We start from the raw sequence: 19,269 nt of genomic DNA on the forward strand, positions 1-19,269 counted from the left end.
TTACTTCCAGTCTGAAAGACTTAGCTAAAATATTCAATACTACTGTGGCAGCAAGTAGATATTTTGAGTACCTACAGTTTACTTCACTGTTAAGCTTTATTTTTATCATCACCCACAACAAAGAGAATTTCTAATATACTTTTTCCTCATAACTCTAAACCTCTTTGACTGCCTGAATCATCTCTTAGATGAAAAATGCTTCTCTTTCATCCTTACACAAGAGAGAAATATAACCTTTACACTCAACTCCTGCTCCAGTAAGCCAAGCAGGACTTCATCGATTTCATTGACTTTACAACTGCGAGAAATTCATCCACACAGAGATCCCCATTTAGCTTTAGCAGGCTACAAAGAGTTAGGGGAGCATGATGGAATGGAAAATGCTCCAAAGAAAAATGCATTACTAAGGAAGCATTGCTCACACACACTGATCACAATCACTGAACTTAATCTTGAATCCATTTGCTCAAACAGAAGCAGGATTGCTAAAACCGACAAGATCGGCTTAAGTTAAAACAATGCCACCAGTACAGGAATGTGCAAGACAACCAGCAAGTAGGTAGCATGGGCCACAGTTCTTTCATTGAGCCATGTTTAAATTCCTGATCTTGACTTGCAGCAAAAAGCTGCTATCAAACTTTATATGGGGTATGTTTAGCTCTAAAACAAATCCCACATTTCAGAATCACTCAGGTGTAAACAATGATTAACATTTTCTAATGGAGCTCTATAGAAATTATTTTATAACTGAATTATGAAAGGTATTGCTTCACTGTATTCCAGAAGTCCAGTTAACAATTCCACTTGCTCTGTTTAATCACACTAAGAATTTTGAGTGGTGAAAAGTTCATAGACTTACAAATTGCTTTTTTCTTTAATAATTAGATACTAACAGATATCAAACATACACTATCATCATTATTTCACAGGTATTTTGCACAGCAGCTCTCAAAATCACTTCCACAAGGGTCACTGCCATCTGCTGCAGCTCCCAGTTTACATTGAATTACAGCAACAACCTCTGGTCATTTCCCTACGTTCAACTGGATTGATGGCAGAACATCTCAGATCACCCATATCCAACTCCAAGTGAAACAAAAAGGGAATTTATGCCATTATAGCCCTAAAAGTGGTCTTCATAATATTCAGAAAGCTCAAAATAAAAGACAAAGCTATTTGTAAATCAAAGATATATGCATTTTATCACAAACTTACAAAGGATAATACTTTCGAAGACTAACACACATCTCAAAAAAACTCACTTAGGAAAGCAAATATCCAGAAGGACTATCAGCAGTCAGATAAAGGAAAAGGAGATGTTAGCAAAAAAGTGTCATCATCCCCCACCCTATCCCAGACTCCACAAACTGCCAGCATAGAAGTTTGAGAGGGAAGATTTTCTTACCTAGTGTCATCCAGCTAATAATTTGATTCATTACAGGTAATCCCTGTTTGATCTTAAGACTGTTATGGGTACTGCCCACAACATATGTCGAAAGTGCAACACTGAACATCTAGAAAGAAGAAATTGGGCAAAGAAACACAAAATTAATATATGGATCTCTGCCATTCCATCCTAAATATCTAGATATGCATAAACACCTCATCGAAATCACCGTAAGAACAGGAAGTCAAAGACAGTGTCAAAATTTATACCTTTTTATAACGTACAATTACTGGCTTTTTAAAACTTCCATCTAGATTACTTTTTATGAGCATTCTTGTAATTTATTTGTGCTGTTTTAGAATAGTATACATGAGTGACCTGGACCACTGATTTGACATGCTATGCTCTTAGTCAAGAGTAACTATTTAATCACTCCTGCAAACCCCAGAAAACACATGGCCCCAGTCCTTCAAGGGGCAGCCACAAGGAACAAGCAGAGCCTTTGGCTTTACTGCAGAATCAGGTACAGGGAGAAGGGAAAGGCTCCTGGAAGAAGGGAACAAGCAGCAGAACAAATTGGAAGTGGCTTTTAAGAGATGGAAAGAAGCTGCTGGGTTTTTGCCCCCCAGATGAATTGACTGAAGCACCTCAAGCAGAGCCCTCAGCCTTGCAGAAGCAGAAAAGTTGAAGAGGTTTTTTCTTTGACTAATTCAAGAGACACCATTCAGTCATCAAGTACGTGCAAAAAACCTTTTGAAAATTACCCCATGAGTCAGTTATTTTTGAAAGGTGACAATTATCCAAGAAAATGCTTGAGCCAAGTTTTCAATTACTGCTATTTATTCACAACTCTGCAGTTCCACTAAAAGGCAAATCAGGCATGCACAGTACTTTGCAAACATGTGCTTTAAAACTGCATTAGAGGATGTAATTGCAGCGGTGGCTTTTTAGTGCACGGCAACTACACCATTCACATCCATCACTTTGTACCATATGAATAGCTGCTATTTCCCTGCTAGACTGCAGTGATACCTACTGGGATCAGCCAAGACGATACATTTAGCACCAGCATTATTTTTTGACAAGTTTCACGGATGCTCAGTATCTGCTGCTTCTATTTCATTTCAAGCCACAAGAACATGTACCTTGTATTTCTCTGTGACATCAATAAACAATGTCAAAACAGTAGGCATCCAAAAGCTCAGGGAATTTTAGACCTCTGATGTTTATTTTGGACACTTTTGCTGTATTCAGGCCCTTTGATATATATTAGCAAGTTCTGTTTGGTGTCATGAGCTCTGGTAATTCCTCTGATATCCCCTAGACACTGTTGAAGTCACTTTGCACTGACTTTTTGTCACCCTCCATAATACATCCTGCGCCTTGGAAGACTTGTGATGGCCTGGGAACATTAGTAAGCACAAGGAACTGCTGCTAAATCTATGCCAGTGTCCAGGGAAGGGCTCAGCAGGTGCTTTCGAGAATCTGTGCTCGCATTTTAAGTAACATTCAAACTGGTCTTGGCTTTCACCAGCACGTCCAGGAATGCAGAACCGAGCAGAAGAAACTTGGAGAGGCAAACTGAGCTAAGCTAAGAATCTGTCTCCCTTCATCCTTCACAAACCTCTCAGATGTTCAGAGATAATTCTTGAATAACCTAAGAGCAGGTCTCACATACCCATACCTGTAGGTCATACAGCTACAAAGAAGAAACCAAGGGTGACCCCTGCAGTCCCAACATGCCAGCTGCTCTGGCTGGGAGCTCTCCTAAGCATCAAACATCATAAGGACCCATTGGGAGAATGGCAGGAGAACCAGCATCATCAGCTGGGCACAAGGCTGGTTGAGAACACCCTTCCTGGCCCCTGCTTCCATCAGAATGGTAGGGACTCCTACTGCTCACTTCTCCTATTTTAAACAAAATGTAGATGTTGCACTTAGGAACATGGTTTAGTGGTGATCTTGGCAGTGTTAGGTTAATGGCTGGACTTGACCTTAGAGGTCTTTTCCAACCAAAATTATTCTATAATTCTAATTGAGAGGAGGAAACTAAAACTGACCACCTTGGACACGCATGAAGTCCAAGCATCCTGGGAATAATAACTTGGTCCAACATTATCAGCCAATGAAAAGAGCAAGTTTACAGTAGTGTGGCAGAAACCGGACAACACCTATGAAATAGATGGCAGAGGAAAACTGATGCTCTGTCCAGCACAAATTAAATTACACAGTAAGCACTGCAGCAGTTTAGCTGATGGATTATGAATTACTCCTGTTTTCATCATTACTGAAGCCTTAATGACCTCTCAGAGATCACAGAAACAAAGAATTGTTTAGGTTGGCTTAGTGACTCCAAACATGAAGTAATAGCGTTATCAGAGGAAGGCATAACCTTGGATGGCTGCCTTCAAACATCACTTATGGGGGACCTGCAAAACCTACTTTTAAGAAATCCCTTGTCAGATGCAGAGCAGGAATCTGAGTGTGCTTATCTATTTGAATGCCAGTGACTCGATCACCATTTCTCACAGCAAAATATGTATTTTCTCCCGACTAGGGGATTCATATCACCTTTAAAACTGTCTGGGAGTTGTAACCAAAATTCAGGACCTCAAAATGAGCATTTTTGAAGATTACCCCTTCCTGTTCCCACTGAAAAGTCCAACTCAAAGGAAAATATAAAAGTGGAATTAGGCAATTTCATTGACTAGAAATACCAGTCTTCTGACAAGCACTTTCCTTTTGTATTCCTGTACATTTCAAAGCAACGAAATGTAACCTACCCACAAAACAAGATCTTTATTTAGAAACACATAGAATGCCTCTGTAATGTCCTTTTTTTCCCTCTACATCTGAATAATCTCACCTCCCAATCCTCTCCTTACCCAAAACGTGAATGGTGGATCCCATATTTTCCATTCCCAATTAAGGTACTGAAACAAAAGTCTAATAGAGACTAGTAATTAAATGTCACTATTGTTAAATATCTTCTGATTAAGAGGCCATTTGAGGAACTTTATGATCTTCTTAAAAGTTGGGAGGAAAATGAAGACATTACTTCTGGAATAAGGAGGCAGAACACTTTCCTCAAATTAAGTATCACTCTTCTGTGAGTGCATTTCCTGATTCTCTACGTTTGCTAAAGAATAGTCTGGCATTACTTTTTACTATAGACCAGTTTCTTCATAATCATGAGATGCTGCAGCAGTTGTGTGGTGAGTTGAGGTTGGCCAGCTGCCTACTGGGCTGCTCCCTCACTTCCCCACCCAATGTAAGCTTTTTTCAGGCATTCCAGCAAGGAATCCATTGCTGAGTATATACTGGAAATTTATCTTTTAAATGCTTAGGAAAGGAACTGACATCTCTTTTCCACATGTAGGCTGAAAAAATTAAGAGACATCACCACCATATCTGACATGCATTCATGCTCAGCTACTAAAGCCATTTTAAACATTCATTACTCTTTCCTTTTGTCCTTTCAACCAATTTGAGCTCCATACCTTAATCACTGATATAATGAGTGCATTGCTTTGCTCAGCAAGAAACTCCAGCACACACTAAATCATAAGAGATAAAGCTGGTCCTGAAATAAAACTATTAGCTTATAATAGGCTGAGGGGAAAAAAAAAAAAGAAAAAAGAGAGGACAGCAGACATGAGAGGTATTATTAGAATCTTAAAGCTCTCTAGAACTTAATTAGCTCTAAGCATGAAAAAAACCCTAACTATTTCACAAAGATATAATTCACCTGAAAGAAGACTTAACCAACAGAAAACCAGCTCAGTATCAGTCTCACATTGTTCTTCTGCAGCCAGAAACCAGAATTAGGTCAGCCCCCCAAACCAGCAAGCCCTAGTGTGCACATGCAACTACTGCAAAGGTCACTGGAAGCGAAAAACACAGACCAAAGGCAGGACAAACTCTCAAACTTTCCAAGCAGACCATCAAAATCTATATGCACATTGATATATCAAGCATATATATAATTATGCACAGGATGGGAACACAGCATGATGATGTTTAAATATGTGCACGTGGTCCTCTTGAAATAGCCAAGAAGAAAACTCTTAGGAACAATCTTTTTTTTCTTGAAAATTGTGGCCTTGGTAGAAATATGTTCTCATAAGGTAAGTTAAAATTTGCATATCAAAACCCTCTAATATTTAGAATTACTGAAAGTAACAACTGACCTGATAAAAATATACTTTCAGATCTTCATTATCTCTGTACTTATTTTCACTTTTACAAAGAGATGTCCATGAGAAGAAAGATATCAAGATGGTCAGCAAACCAGCTGCTATTCTGCAAAAACAAACAAAAGAACAATAAAATCTCAGAAAACATCATCAAAAATTTCTTTTGCACTGTCTTGTTGCACTTCACACCCCACACCAGATTCAACCCCAGGAGTGTTTTGGGTTTCCTAATCTATCTTGAATATTCAGTGTCTCCAGGTACCTCTTGGATTATCTAGCACTGCTTTCATCCCCATGTTTCCTTTTTAGGACTGAGCTGACTCAGGAGCTCCCTGCTCCTACCATTCAAGTTTCATTGATGTACTGAAAAGCCCTGACTTGACAGTACTACTGCCCAAGAACAGAAACACCTATTTCTCACTGGCTTTCTGATTTCTCCCTCTTGTATTTTCTCCCCCAGCATCAACTTATCTGCAACATCCTGAAGCGTCACGTGTATTTTTAATTGCTGCTTCAAACCTTTCCAGCTTCAAAACTCCCTTGAAAAGTTTCAGACAAATACAGTGTTTCAAAGGTAAAATGTTTCATCAGAAGAAAAACCAGAAAGATGTACAGCCTGGGCAAGGTGAATATAAAGAGGTGTCAGAGAGGAAGATCTGTAGGTAACTTAATTCCATTTTGATTTCTAAGCTGTGCACATGTGTTCTAAAGAACAGAAAAAGGTCAGTTTGGGCCACCAGAAATACATATATAATTATCTACAGCTGAGAGGCTATAACACAGTAAAGGGAAATCTGTGCTGAATATTTCTAATGTGCCCAAGGAATGAGACCAAGAAGGGTTTTCAAAGATAGATTTAAAATATTGAGGGAGAATGTCAATATTCTTGGAAATATCTGGGTTCACAATTCTACCTGCAATCACGTATTGCTGCTCAAATCCCACATTTCACTGAGGATCAGGCATCCTGGCTCAGCTGAGGCATGACATCTACCAGCCAGCAGGAACCATTGCACCCTAGGGTAAATTCACTCTTTCTGCAGTAGCTACAAAGAGACCACAAGCCTAACCCCTTCAGGCCAACCACCTGGATTGCATCCAGATATGACAGAATGCTCCTATGACCAAAGAGTGGCTCACAAGAGGAGAGGGACATATAAAGATGTACTAGAAAAACAATAAAAAACAACAACTGTAGAAAATCAGACAAGCAATACCAGAAAAGAAGACTCAGGATAGAGAAGAAGTGAAAAAGAAGAGACACAGGAAACAGAGGACAAGAGAGCTCTGCCTATCCTGTTTATTTCCCTGAATATCTCATTAGGTACAAAGTGCTATTCAAAGACAAGTTATTCAAAATTGGATGCACAAATTCTGAAAGATGCTATCAAAACTATATTGCTTTTGACTAAATTCTTATTCACATATGATAGTTCTGTTTTCACACCCCACTGAAGCTTCTCCTTTAATGATCCCCTTTCTTTTTCTGTAAAATGTGCAAATTTTTGTATTGTGAGAAATGTTTCCCTAGACAAGAAATTATAGAATAACACAAAGAGCAAATGGATGTGGCAAAATAATTAAAAGTCTATTCTCATCCTCATTAGTGAATAACTGAGGTCTCTATAATCATGTTATTTAAGCTCTGAATTTCAACTCCTGTCTCAGCCAGCTTTCAATAATGCAATTCCTCCCAAATACCAAAAGGCAGCCTAAATTTTGAATCAAAGAAGGAATAGAAAATTTAAAGAACAAGATAAGATTCTTACACCAGAGGAATGTTTGGTTCTCTTCCTACAACAGGCATTAATGGAAATATTGCCAGGAGCACACACAGGAGAGTCCAGATCAATGATTTTGTCTAGAAGAAGAAAGAGGTCATGTGGACAGACAATTGTCTGCTCATAAAGAAATACTTCAGTAAACTACTAACAGCTACTAGCATCTCCCCTAAGCAAAGACCCTGCATCACCAAGGAGTAAAATTAACTAAAAAGGTACTACAGAACTTCAATTTAATGCAGAAAAGAATTTCATTTCTATAGCTGTCAAAATCCCATCAAAGACAATGATAACAAAAGCCAAGTTTACACTTATAAACACTTTCTCAGTGTGACCTTCACACATCGCAGGCCCCAGAAATCTGACAATTGGCCTTCTAGAAGGATGGCATAAAATTAATATCCTCAGAAGGTTACAGCAGTTAATTAATCAACACTGAGAGGGAATACTCTGAGAACATGGTAACATTATCCAGTCTTTGCATCTATGTGCCATTTGATTTAGCCACTCTAATCATCTAAGTAGTTCCTGAAGCTCTTTGCTAGGATGAAAAAACCCAACCTATCCTAGGTGTTTTATTTAACTAAAAACATTAAGAGCTGTGTCCTTTTAATTTTTCAAGCTCAAGTCAAATTTATATTCCTGAAAGGAAATTTTATGCTACAAAACATGATCTGTGCATATCCACCTTTAAGACAAGTTACTTAATTACTCAACTAGAACAAAAAATTGTAAATTAAATACAAGCCTCCATCTTGGCAGTTCTTGGAGACCAAGACGTAGCAATTTGACTCCTTTTCTCTATCCCAGAACCCTAGGTTTTAGGCATCCCCTGAAATAAGAGATGTTGGAATCAATTAATGGAAGAAACATCTCTTAAACTTATTATCATGCCACTTGATGAAAGTGGAGTTTTTTCCTAGGAAAAACAATACAGAAAGCTGTCTCCGAGGAACAGTGTGTCCCAGCTAATTGCAGACAACAATAAGTTGACAATTGCCTTTTCATTATCTTCAATATTTTTTTTCTAAGAAATGATCATGTTAAAGGGTAACACTTTCACCAATCATACACATAAGCACCACAGTCACTGCAACAGTTTGATAAATGATGCGCATTTCATGTGATTGAGTCAAGCATTTTTTAGTCATCAACAACAGAAAACTGATAGCTAACCCACAGATACCTCAAAACTCTTAAGCAACTCTTATTACTTCTGCTGTATAACAGATCTATCCAGATCACATTAAATTCCCTTGCCTTGCTTCATGCAGCTTATGACAGAGATCAGAAAAAGAGAATAATGAATAAGCCTCCAAAGCAGCATTCCAAAGCACCCCCAATATCCCAAGATGCAATCCAGCTGTTCACCAAAGCAATACAATACCTTAGCTTGAATCCACAGCTGTGTCATCACTGGCCAGCCAGCAAAGACAAGAAGGCCAACTGTAAGTGCAGAGCGGTAGAAAAAGCTGAAGACCTAATTAAAAAAAAATCCAAAAGAGGACTGAAAATCAAACACATTAATTCCTCCAAGAGGTAGAATACAAGAAATGAGATACACTGTTGATACAGAAGGATAAAATACTTACTAGTATTTCAATTCCCAGTATACAAACCAAGAGGAATCCTGCAGATTGACCAATATGAAGCGACAAAACATTTGTGGCAAGGTCCTGAATGACAGGAATTCTGTTCAAAATGATAGAACAAGATAACATTCATTTAAAAAAGAACAGAAATAGCATAGCACCTTACCTTTTCAGGGCAAGGATGGGATCAGAGCACAAAAAACATCAGAAGTATTGCTGGCCCTGCCTAGACCCCATGGTTGATGGCCAGATGCTCCTTCTGCCCAGTTTTACTTGACAGAAAATCTACAATAAAATCCTCCAGCTTTTTTCCTCCCATATTTGGCACATCTTTGCCAGTGTTTGGACAAGCTTCAGATTATTCACTACCCAAATTGACTCTGAGTATATGAATATTTTTGGTTATGTTGTGCTTAATGTCTGTCATAACTGATGAAACATTCAGAAGCTTTAGAGAGAGAAAAACCTTCCTTGTTAGCTTTTCCTGTGCTTTATGAGACAGCTCATTATCTAACTGCAGTTGGTCTCATTTTCTCTGAATAATACTGAGTTGGTATCTACAAATTGCCAGTAGATCAAGAAAGTAAAAGGAATCTGAAGCTAACAAGCATTTTTGGGCCTCGAGTAAAAGGAGACCCAAACAAGACAAATATATTTCAATATGGGAGCACATTCCTCAACATGACTAGCGCATGCTAGTTCTCCAAAAGTGGTTGATGTTCCACTTGACACTTTGCAGGATCATTTTGCAAAATAAGTCAGCTGCTACAGGTATTTGCAAAGATTTTAGCACTCTTTTTTGCAACACTTGCAAGGGTACTAAAATTATGTTTTCATGGAAATAGCTTAATTTATTTTTTGCTAATAGATATCTTCTAGAATTGGCAACTGTGTCAGTCAGTTTGGACACTATTCATTATGTCAACTGAAATATAAACCAGAGTCCTTCGGAATGTCTCAGGAAACACGTAAGGACATTTTTCTCCCAAATTTATGGGAAAAATTTAATTCTCTACAAAAAGGAAGTCCAGACTTAGTCTTATAAAACAGTAGTAGTAAATTGCATTCTTTACTTACTCTTTCACAACTGCATACCATACTGGCACTGGCAAGAGACAGTATATATAATATGTCCAAGGACATGTTTGAATCAACAGGAAAAAAGTTATTATCATTCCAGCAGAGGCAAAACCATAGAAGAGAACAGTAGATTTCTGAAATACAAATGTTTGACAAACATTCTTTTAACAGGAATAAAACGTTTTGAACTACACTCTATTTTCCATTTGTTGGTTACACAGTAAAACAAATGCTATTTTAACAAGCCACACAAGCTGCCACGTGTCTCTGCACAACTCTAGACAAAGTTGTCAGCCAGATTAAAAAAAACAACTGTAGGATTTGAAGATCTAATTCTAAATGTGTCCCTTCATAAGGTCCTGCAGAAGAATCCGCATGGGAAACACATACTTGCGCAATCTGGAAGCCCGATACATGAAATGTCATTTTTGTTCAATAGGTACTTGGAATCCATGTGAAGCCAGAGATGCTAAGGGGTTCGGGAAAAAGTAATCTCAAATTTAGATTCTAGAAACAGACTTGGAATATAACCCATCAAATTCATAGCCTTACAGTCAAAGCATTTAATGAAAATTCTTTCAGTACATTTCCTCCTCCTGCTTGAGACATTGGTAAGAGAACTAATTAAATTAAAATATTAAGCATTGATTCCTACCAGAAAAAAAACACTACTATTCAGGATCTAGGAACAGCTACAAAAGGAGGCATGTGACCAACCTTCCACAGGATAAACTTCCTTCCTCAAAGAACCCTCAATTTCAAACTACAACAGAGGACTAGTGCTGCAAGGCCCTAAAAGGTAGCATAGCTACAACTCTTACGATATTTCATTGTAACCTACAGGTACTGCTTGGGGCTTTTCTTAGAAAAAAAATAGATATAAGATTGGAGCATTATGTACTCCAAGAAACACATTCTCAGACTGAGAACACTCTTAAGGAGAAACATCAAAGAGAGAAGAAACATTTTTAAATGGGTTATCTCAGATAGGCAGGTCAGTCCTTAATCATCAGCAGAAATCCCTTGTTTGTGCAAAGAGAAACATGAAACAGTCATTCTGCATCTGCCTTTTACCTGGTCATTGAGCTATTCTTCCTTATTCAGGAAGAATTACTGGTAAGGGAAGATTATGTACAAGTTTTAAATAAACAATTTTATTTGTATTACAACTGGACATAGCAAAGGCAGCTTTAGTGCAGGTAATGACAGACGCTGTTTTCTTATGCACAGATGCTATGTTTTTTGAAAGAGTTAGGTAGACAGATACAAAACTGTGTTAAATATTCTGAGAAGAGACAGTCAGCTCACAGTTCACCTAGATGGATTAACATCTTTTCTGGCTTCCCCTCCCTGTCACTGATGCACAACTGCCTTGATCTAAAATGACAGCAAATGCAAGTTCTAAATTATTTTTAAAAAAGAACTTTTGCTAAGATATACCATTAGCCTAAGAAAAGATATGTCATTTAGAAAGCTGACCTAGGGCAATTTTGCTTTAGTAGTTTTAAATTTTACATTTGCTGACATATAGGCAGAATGAATATGCATATATATGATATGCACACAGTATAATTTATCACTGAATGAGTAAACACACACAATCAACATTTTATTCCAGATAGTGACACAAATACTATAGAGTCCAATATAGTCAGTCATGCAGTGAAAGTGGAAATGAGATTTGCAATTCTGTGAATATTTAAAATAAAGGTTATGCTTCTTGCTAGGCAAAACAACATCCTACACCAAAAGAAAAAAAAAAGTTTTTTCATACACAGCATAAGAAGCCAAAAACTTTTAAAGATGATATATACAGGGTATGCAATTTCATTACTCAGAGGTTTCTTGATTTTATAAGGGTGTGCTTTGCAGGAAACTATTTGTCAATGGTAGATTAGTCTCTCAGCAAATTTCTTTAAGTTGCTTCAATATAAGCTATAAACCAAATAACTTCCCTATATGAAGCATTAGCCTCATATTGGGATTCTCTAAGTATTTAGGAACACTAAAAAAGGTTCCTACAGAAAAGGGCCTCTTATGAAAACTGAAGAAAAATAAATTCTGTAGACAAAGAACTAAGATATCTTTTTTTCTGCCAGAGTCACTAGCATAAAATTTGTCTTCAACAAGTAAAATCAATACACAAAATTAGAATCTATGTCAATTAAGAATGCAAATTTTTCCTTAATGTAGTTATTAATATGCCTGTTATTCAGCCTATTTATTGTAATTATTTTGCTTGTATCTAACATAACACGCATTCTGGATTATTTCCTCTCAGTTATTTGATGAGAGAACAACTAAATCATGCAGTACAGCACTTATGAATATTTTCCATTTTAATTTTGTTTGAGCATTTTCACTAAAAGGTCAAGACTATCTCATTTCAGCCAGTAGTAAAACCCTCAAGATAACATGACAGGAATTTTCTCAGAGTAATATATTGAAGACAGTAGTAAAGATGTTAAGTGAGTGCTCATTCTCACCAACATAAAATAAAACAACTCGCTTGATTCTGCAACAAATTCTTGAAGTTTGGGAGAATTTTCCCTCCCCACAAATGCTTTAACCCTTCTCTAGTGAAATGCTAGCTTTTTGCCTATTCACCTTTTTGAAGTCTTTTTTTCCCTGATGAATGACTGAAAATAAATTGTTACGATTTTATACTTTATGAAAAATCAAACCATAATAAGCTAGTAAAAAGAGTTTCCTTCATCTTGAATGTCTTCTGCATACTTGCAAATTACAAAGAGCAAGAGAGCACACTGTTCTGTGAAACCACAGCTCAACTTCTATCAAAACAGGCCATTTAAAAATGCCATGATTGGACTACACAATTTCTAAGAACAGATGTAAAATTACCAAAGAGGGCAGGAATAAAAGTATTTACATGCTGGGGCTTTTTTTGGCCTTACAGTGAAGAAACATCAATAAAACTGGAAGCCTGAAATCTGTATTTTTCCAAACAATTATTATTACAGAGTGCTGTCAATACTGAAATACTGGGAAAACTAAACCTGGTTAAATACAGACCCTTAAATAGTTTTAAATCACTACGCTTTCTCACACTTGCATTAGCATCTCAAATGGACAGGTGTAGGAAGAAAAACTGAAGAAGCACACTCAAACTTATACATCTGAGGAATACTGATCCTAATCAATGGATTTAATAGCAACACTACACAGGATTACTGCAGCTGGAAAACTCAACAGCTTGCCAGTTTACACACTAAGTAAAAAGAAGTATAAGGGTTCAATTTATCCTGCAGAGTCACTTAGCATACATGTAATACTGAAAACTGATAGAAAAAAATAATTGAATGCTTACAACCTACCTTTTTATTAGCTGGGACAGTCTTGGTCAAATTGGTATGGGCCTTGATAATGACCAAAATCACATAGGTTGTCCAGCCCACAAAACTCACTGCAATGCTTACACCCAGGAATAATCTATCATACGTGTGGTAGTAAGACAAGCCTTCCAAAGCAAGGTTAATCAAGGTTTTGCACAGGGATACCTGGAGGCAGACAAAACATTTAAGTAATGTATTAGAAGAGTGTGAGCTCCCCATTCCACTTATCAACCTAACTGACAGCACCTGGAGCTCTAGCAGCTCTACTGCTCCTGGCATATGTGTCCTCTCCATGCTCAGGTAGTGTTTTGGCCAGCACCAACTGCTGGAGTGCACACTGCCTTGGGACTCCTGCTGGATATCAAATCAACCATCACCTGGCACCTTCACCATCCTCCCTGGCCATGACAGTTAGAAGGTGAATGCCACACAGACAGCACACCTTGAACATCACCTGCTACCAAGCATGCCATTTGGTTTTCCCACAAGCATTTGACTGTACATATTCCAGTGTAAGTTACCCCCTTAAAAAAGTCATGCGCTCCTGAAGGCACATTTACACAGGGGGAGGATTATGGATACAGCTGAAACATGGTCACTCTCCATAGCCTCAAGTACTCCCTGCCTGGGTTTTGATGTCCTGCACTTAGTACCTGATACCACAAGCATCAGCAGTGAATTCAGAGACTAAACTGGAGTCCCAAATGCATTTACAGAGCAGCTGCAGGTAGCTCTCAGGACATAAATAATTTGGAAACAAGAAGGGTTGTACCCAGTCTAATCACGGTCCCCTCACTCAATACCTCAACTGGAGAGACACCATCATAAAGACCATGGGTTTTCCTACTGTGCCATTTGGGTGTGATTTACCCAAAGATGGGGAGCTCGTCTGTGTGACTTGGAAGAGTACAGTAACAAGGTGAACATACACAATGAAGCTTTTCTATATGTGCAGGTATCCAGCTGGGATTCAACAACAACAAACCCAGGAAAAGGTACAGCAACTACCAAAGAGATCACAAGTCTGCCAGTAGGCAAACTCACCCCAAAAGACATCTATTCTATACAATTCTGAGTGCATATTTGCAATGCAAAGAGTTGCAAGATTCAATCAAGGCAAACAATCATCCAAACCCCAGGTTCTGGGAATGGAAGAACCCTTCTGCATAGCAATACAGGATGCTGAGGATAACAAAGGCACAGGCACAAGTCTGATATGTGAGTGATAAAGAGTGAACTTGAACACCTGGAGCACTCGAACAAACAAGGAGTAAAATTTACATATAAGCAACAATATAAAATCACAAGTTCTACTCCTGAAATGCATAAAATGTCTCCTATCAGTAAATGTGACAGCCAAGTAGCAGTATTAGCAAACCAAAAAGAAAACCTTCTTCCACAGCAAAACAGATCCATTTATTTAAGCTGAACAGTTTCCAATTTACAAACAAGTAAAAAGGCATAAAATAGATTTAGCTGTCCTGTGCATAAAATAGTAATTTATTACCCTAAGAATCATATTAGGAAAAAAGAACTGAACCCTAACACATAATGGAAGTCTTCCTTGTGCCTGGCAGGTTAAATATAATTTAACCTTACATAATTAATATTTTCATACTTTGTAACATAGAAGTCAAAGACCAAACCACATCTGTTAAAATGAAAGACTTCTTAGTATCATTTAGCTCTACAAATTCTTTCTGTGGACATCAGAATACAAGCATTGGTGAAGTGCACCCATCAAGTACCCCACCACACAATGAGTGTTGGCAAAAGCTTAGGAAAGTAATACTGGAACTGAGAAGCAAAATTCCATGTATGGCTGCCAGCCTGACACACTGAAATGTGAAAGTAAAACCAAGCACAGCTGGTTCAGGTAAAAAAAAAAAGGCTATCAGGTAAAGCAGGATCTATGATAGAGCAAGATACCAGACTTTTTCTCATGAAACTAGCAGTCCAAACAATTTACCCTCTTCTAGTGTGGAAAATAAAAACACACACAGTGTCATTATACTATGAAATAGTAACAAACAGTTTAAGAAGTATGAGAAAAAATACAGCAAGTCAGTATTATTTATTAGAATTGGTATCAAATTGTAAAATTTTGAAAACTTACAGCGGGGTTTTGAGTTAATGAAATGTGTATCATAAGGATGAAAAAAGTTTTATTTCTCAGTTAATTTCAATTTAAAGAAAAAAATATTTACATATAGCAAAACCAGACTTACCGCTTCATCGTACTTCTGCTGCTCAATACATAGTCTTATTTTTTTTAAAAAGTTGTTCTGTTCAGAAGCAGAAAGTGGTCTGTACAACAAAATAAAGAGATATTAACATTTCTCCTTTTCACGAACAGAAAAAATTAACTTTGCAATTAAAATAATTATTCTGTAATGAAACCAATATATTCTGAACTTCATTAGAAGCAATTAGGTAATTGAGACTAATCTATTCCTCTGCATTCATCTTCACATGTGTCAACACAGCTGCTTTTTAACTTATCTCAAAATTACTGCATTAATAGACATTTCTTTTATGTAGCTGATCCCATCTAATACTGCTGAGAACTCTCTCTCTTGTGCATTATTATTGACCATTGCTGGACAGGAAGCATGGCACATAGAAAAATTAAGCAATTTAATTGATATGGGTGTAAGCAGTTGATAAGACAACACTGAGTGATTTGCTCACATTCCCCATTAACAGCAGATGATGCCTAACAAACTTCTCTTTGAAAAGTATGACCGTGTTGCCTGCTACTCAAGGAGATATTAGCTAAGTCCCCAGAGCAGGGGATAACACAGTTACCTGGCTACACTGAGGTCAGTGATAAAAATCTCTTTGATTTTAATGAATCTGATCATCAACCTAAACAACTGCTACCATTCTTCTCTCACAGAAACCAGCAACCAGGACAAACAAGCCAGTCGACCAAACTCCACCAAATGAAGGGAGCAGGAGCTGTTTCTCCTGTACCATTTTTTCCCACATTAAGGGACAGCAGCAGGCCTGCGAATCCCAGGCTTACCCCGGATCAGTTATAAGCCACAACACAGTCCCTGTCGCTCTTGGCACCACAGACAAACCACCACGGGCCACGGCTCTCTGACAGCCAGGGAATTCATACAGCAGGTTTCCTTCACATCACCCAGAACATGGCAGTGGCACAGCACCAGCTCTCAGCATCCATGGCACAAGGTGGCCCAGTTGCATGCATGCCTGCCTCCCTCCTGCTCCTTCCCATGCCTCACTCACAACCACCAATCTCATGTTTCAGGGAGCGACAAATCAGGTCACTCCCACCACTTAAACCATCAGCAGCTGCCCATGTGGTCACTCAGCTGAACCACGGGGGCAGGTCTTGATTTCATGCAGCTGCTGCGTGGAAATGCTCATTCCTGCAGCTCCCAAACAGCCATGAACCACTTTTGCCTACAACCCAGTCTATAGGCTAATAGATCACTTAATAGATACATGAGCAATACATACACAGCATCCTTTGAGCCATGAAATATATTGCAAGTATTCTGTGCCTGAACAACCTGAATTTTTATTAGTAGTAACATCCTGTTATCTTTTGATGCTATTTCATTAAGTTCAGAGCACAGCAGCATCATGCAGGAATCTTCCAAAACACTGAATAACTGGAACAGCAATTAATCTTACTTTTAAGAAGAGTATTACCTGTATTAAGAAAATGTTATCTCTTTTCAATCTAGAAAAGAACTGAAGGGTGGTATGTATAAACAAGTAGGAAGAAAGAGGTCCCATGGAAAGGAAAAAGGATAAAAAGATAATCACAAGGTCATGGTAACTTAACTTTGAGGGGAAAACGGAGGATTTTAAAAACCAGACTTCAAAAATAGCAAAGTGATTGTTGGTTGTTTCTGCACCTTCATGATATGTCTCTATGGAAGCCCACCTTAAACCTCCACAAGCTGAGGGCTACAATTAGAAACAATTCTTAAAGGAGGCAAAACCAGACCCCAAGCCCTGCCTCAAGGAAATCTGGGCTTTCAGATTTTGCTAAGTTGTTTGGTAGGGGAAAGGGAACAAAACATCCACTCAAGATGGGAGTTTCACCATGTGTAATAATAGGAGGAGGAAAAGTAGGAGAGGAAAATATAAAAGATATCTTAGCTTTTAAGTAAGAATTAAAAAAAAATCTGGAATAAATATTCAGAAACTTTATTTAGGACTTAAACACATTCAAGTTGCTCCTATGTTCCCTGGCTCGTTTTTATTGTTTTACACATACTGTTTTCCGCAAATTCTATCCTTGTCAAATTCAATGCAAATTTCTTCCAAGCCAAAATCATATTTTACTTCATATCTTTATTCATTTAGCTATAACCCACTTATTATCTTTTTATTCTCACTGAATCATTATATTATTAATGAACAATAGTCTTCACCTATTCCTTCTTAGAGGACAGCACCAAGGATCTTTGTACATGGACGGTGTAACAGAATAAATGGGGTTTTCAAACAGTAAAATTTTGACTAAGTCAAACACTGAAAGCAATTATTTTGTCAAATTGGGTTACCATTGGCAGGTGCATTGTTAATTTTCAATAGCTAACATCATAACACACATATTACCTTACTTCCATATATATAATTTTCAAGAGGTTGAATTTACAATTGTCTAACAATTGTTTTTGTAAAATTTATGAATTCACCAGAATCTAGGGACTATTCATATATTACTATGAAAATGAAAGGAAAGATCATTATCTTGAGCTATTTTTTATCTCTGTATTAAACAAAAAAGCAAAGAAGTGATTAAAGAATTTTTGTATTTTATACCAGTCTAAAAAGGTCACCAAATATGCTGAAAATACCTCAATTCAAGAATGGGCATAGTTCACCATAAGCAATTTATCATCCATTGAGGACACTGATTCACTTCCTGAAGCTGACAAAGTAGATGAGAGATTTAAAAGAAATCTAGATGTAGCAGAAAGCATAAAGAGACAAAGATGAGCCATGACCAAAAGTGGAAAGTTGCCTATGAAAAAAACCCATGGACTTTAGAAATGGTGGTTCTATAAAATCTACAAGACTTACCAAAAATCAAAACCACACAGAAAATTTAAATCTGAGAAGTTAAAGTTGAACCATTCATAGAACCACTTGATTTTAACTTAAACTATTTAAAGGTCTCCAGCAGAAGACAGTGTTAGGAAATAATCAACTGATCAGAGTTTTTCCCTGTGTTTTACTATACAGCATCCCAGAGGCACTAGCAAATGTCAATGTATTCTCAAGGTCACTTAATACACATATCCATGCAATTAATATTAATAGCAACGAAGTGAATTTACTGATCATGATTAGAAATATTCTCAACTCTAGAAGGAAAACTGGAGTGTATGTGAATATGCTCTTGCCAGCTCTCCACCATCAAAATCCAATTCTAACAAATTCAAGATGAAGAGTCTTGCCTAATAAAATCTGAGGTCTTTTTCCATAACACAAAAATACCTGTCCTATTAAGAGGCACACACAAAGAGAATTTGGTCAGTAGACTCAACTCTGTCCTCCTTTTCTTAAGAGTATTGCAAAACACATGCACTTGAAAGAAAAAACAAGAATTCCACGATCACATAGATTATAAACACACATTAATTCACAATACTATCAGGATTCTAAAGACTTGAGATTACATTCTTCACAGAAAATTATGGTGGTACTGGAAGAGTCATTTTATTTTTCATTATGGCTATCAGAGATTAACTTCCTGGTTCCAGAGAGAAATCACAGCTTCATCCATGAATAAACATAATTAATTATGAAACAAGATGATTGGGCTAATCATGCAAGTGCTTGTAAACTCTCCCTTCTGAGATGTTAGTTACCCTTGTCATAGGTATACCT

The 19,269-nt window shown here is 37.5% G+C and overlaps 1 protein-coding gene across 5 annotated transcripts in view; it reads right to left on the minus strand.

Annotated features, from left to right (window-relative positions):
* The window catches only part of PIGN (phosphatidylinositol glycan anchor biosynthesis class N), a 98,872-nt gene that overhangs the window by 24,989 nt on the left and 54,614 nt on the right, over positions 1 to 19,269 (minus strand). For all 5 annotated transcript variants that reach the window (XM_084209531.1, XM_084209532.1, XM_084209530.1 and 2 more), the window contains 8 exons: positions 15,618 to 15,696; positions 13,372 to 13,554; positions 10,034 to 10,170; positions 8,957 to 9,056; positions 8,752 to 8,844; positions 7,353 to 7,444; positions 5,578 to 5,689; positions 1,406 to 1,514 (listed from right to left, as the gene is read on the minus strand). In XM_084209531.1, the coding sequence (XP_084065657.1) occupies positions 1,406 to 1,514; positions 5,578 to 5,689; positions 7,353 to 7,444; positions 8,752 to 8,844; positions 8,957 to 9,056; positions 10,034 to 10,170; positions 13,372 to 13,554; positions 15,618 to 15,696 (905 nt within the window). The remainder of the gene's footprint in view (positions 1 to 1,405; positions 1,515 to 5,577; positions 5,690 to 7,352; positions 7,445 to 8,751; positions 8,845 to 8,956; positions 9,057 to 10,033; positions 10,171 to 13,371; positions 13,555 to 15,617; positions 15,697 to 19,269) is intronic.

Source organism: Fringilla coelebs (assembly GCF_963513975.1).
Source record: "Fringilla coelebs genome assembly, chromosome: 1".
Lineage (NCBI taxonomy): Eukaryota > Metazoa > Chordata > Aves > Passeriformes > Fringillidae > Fringilla > Fringilla coelebs.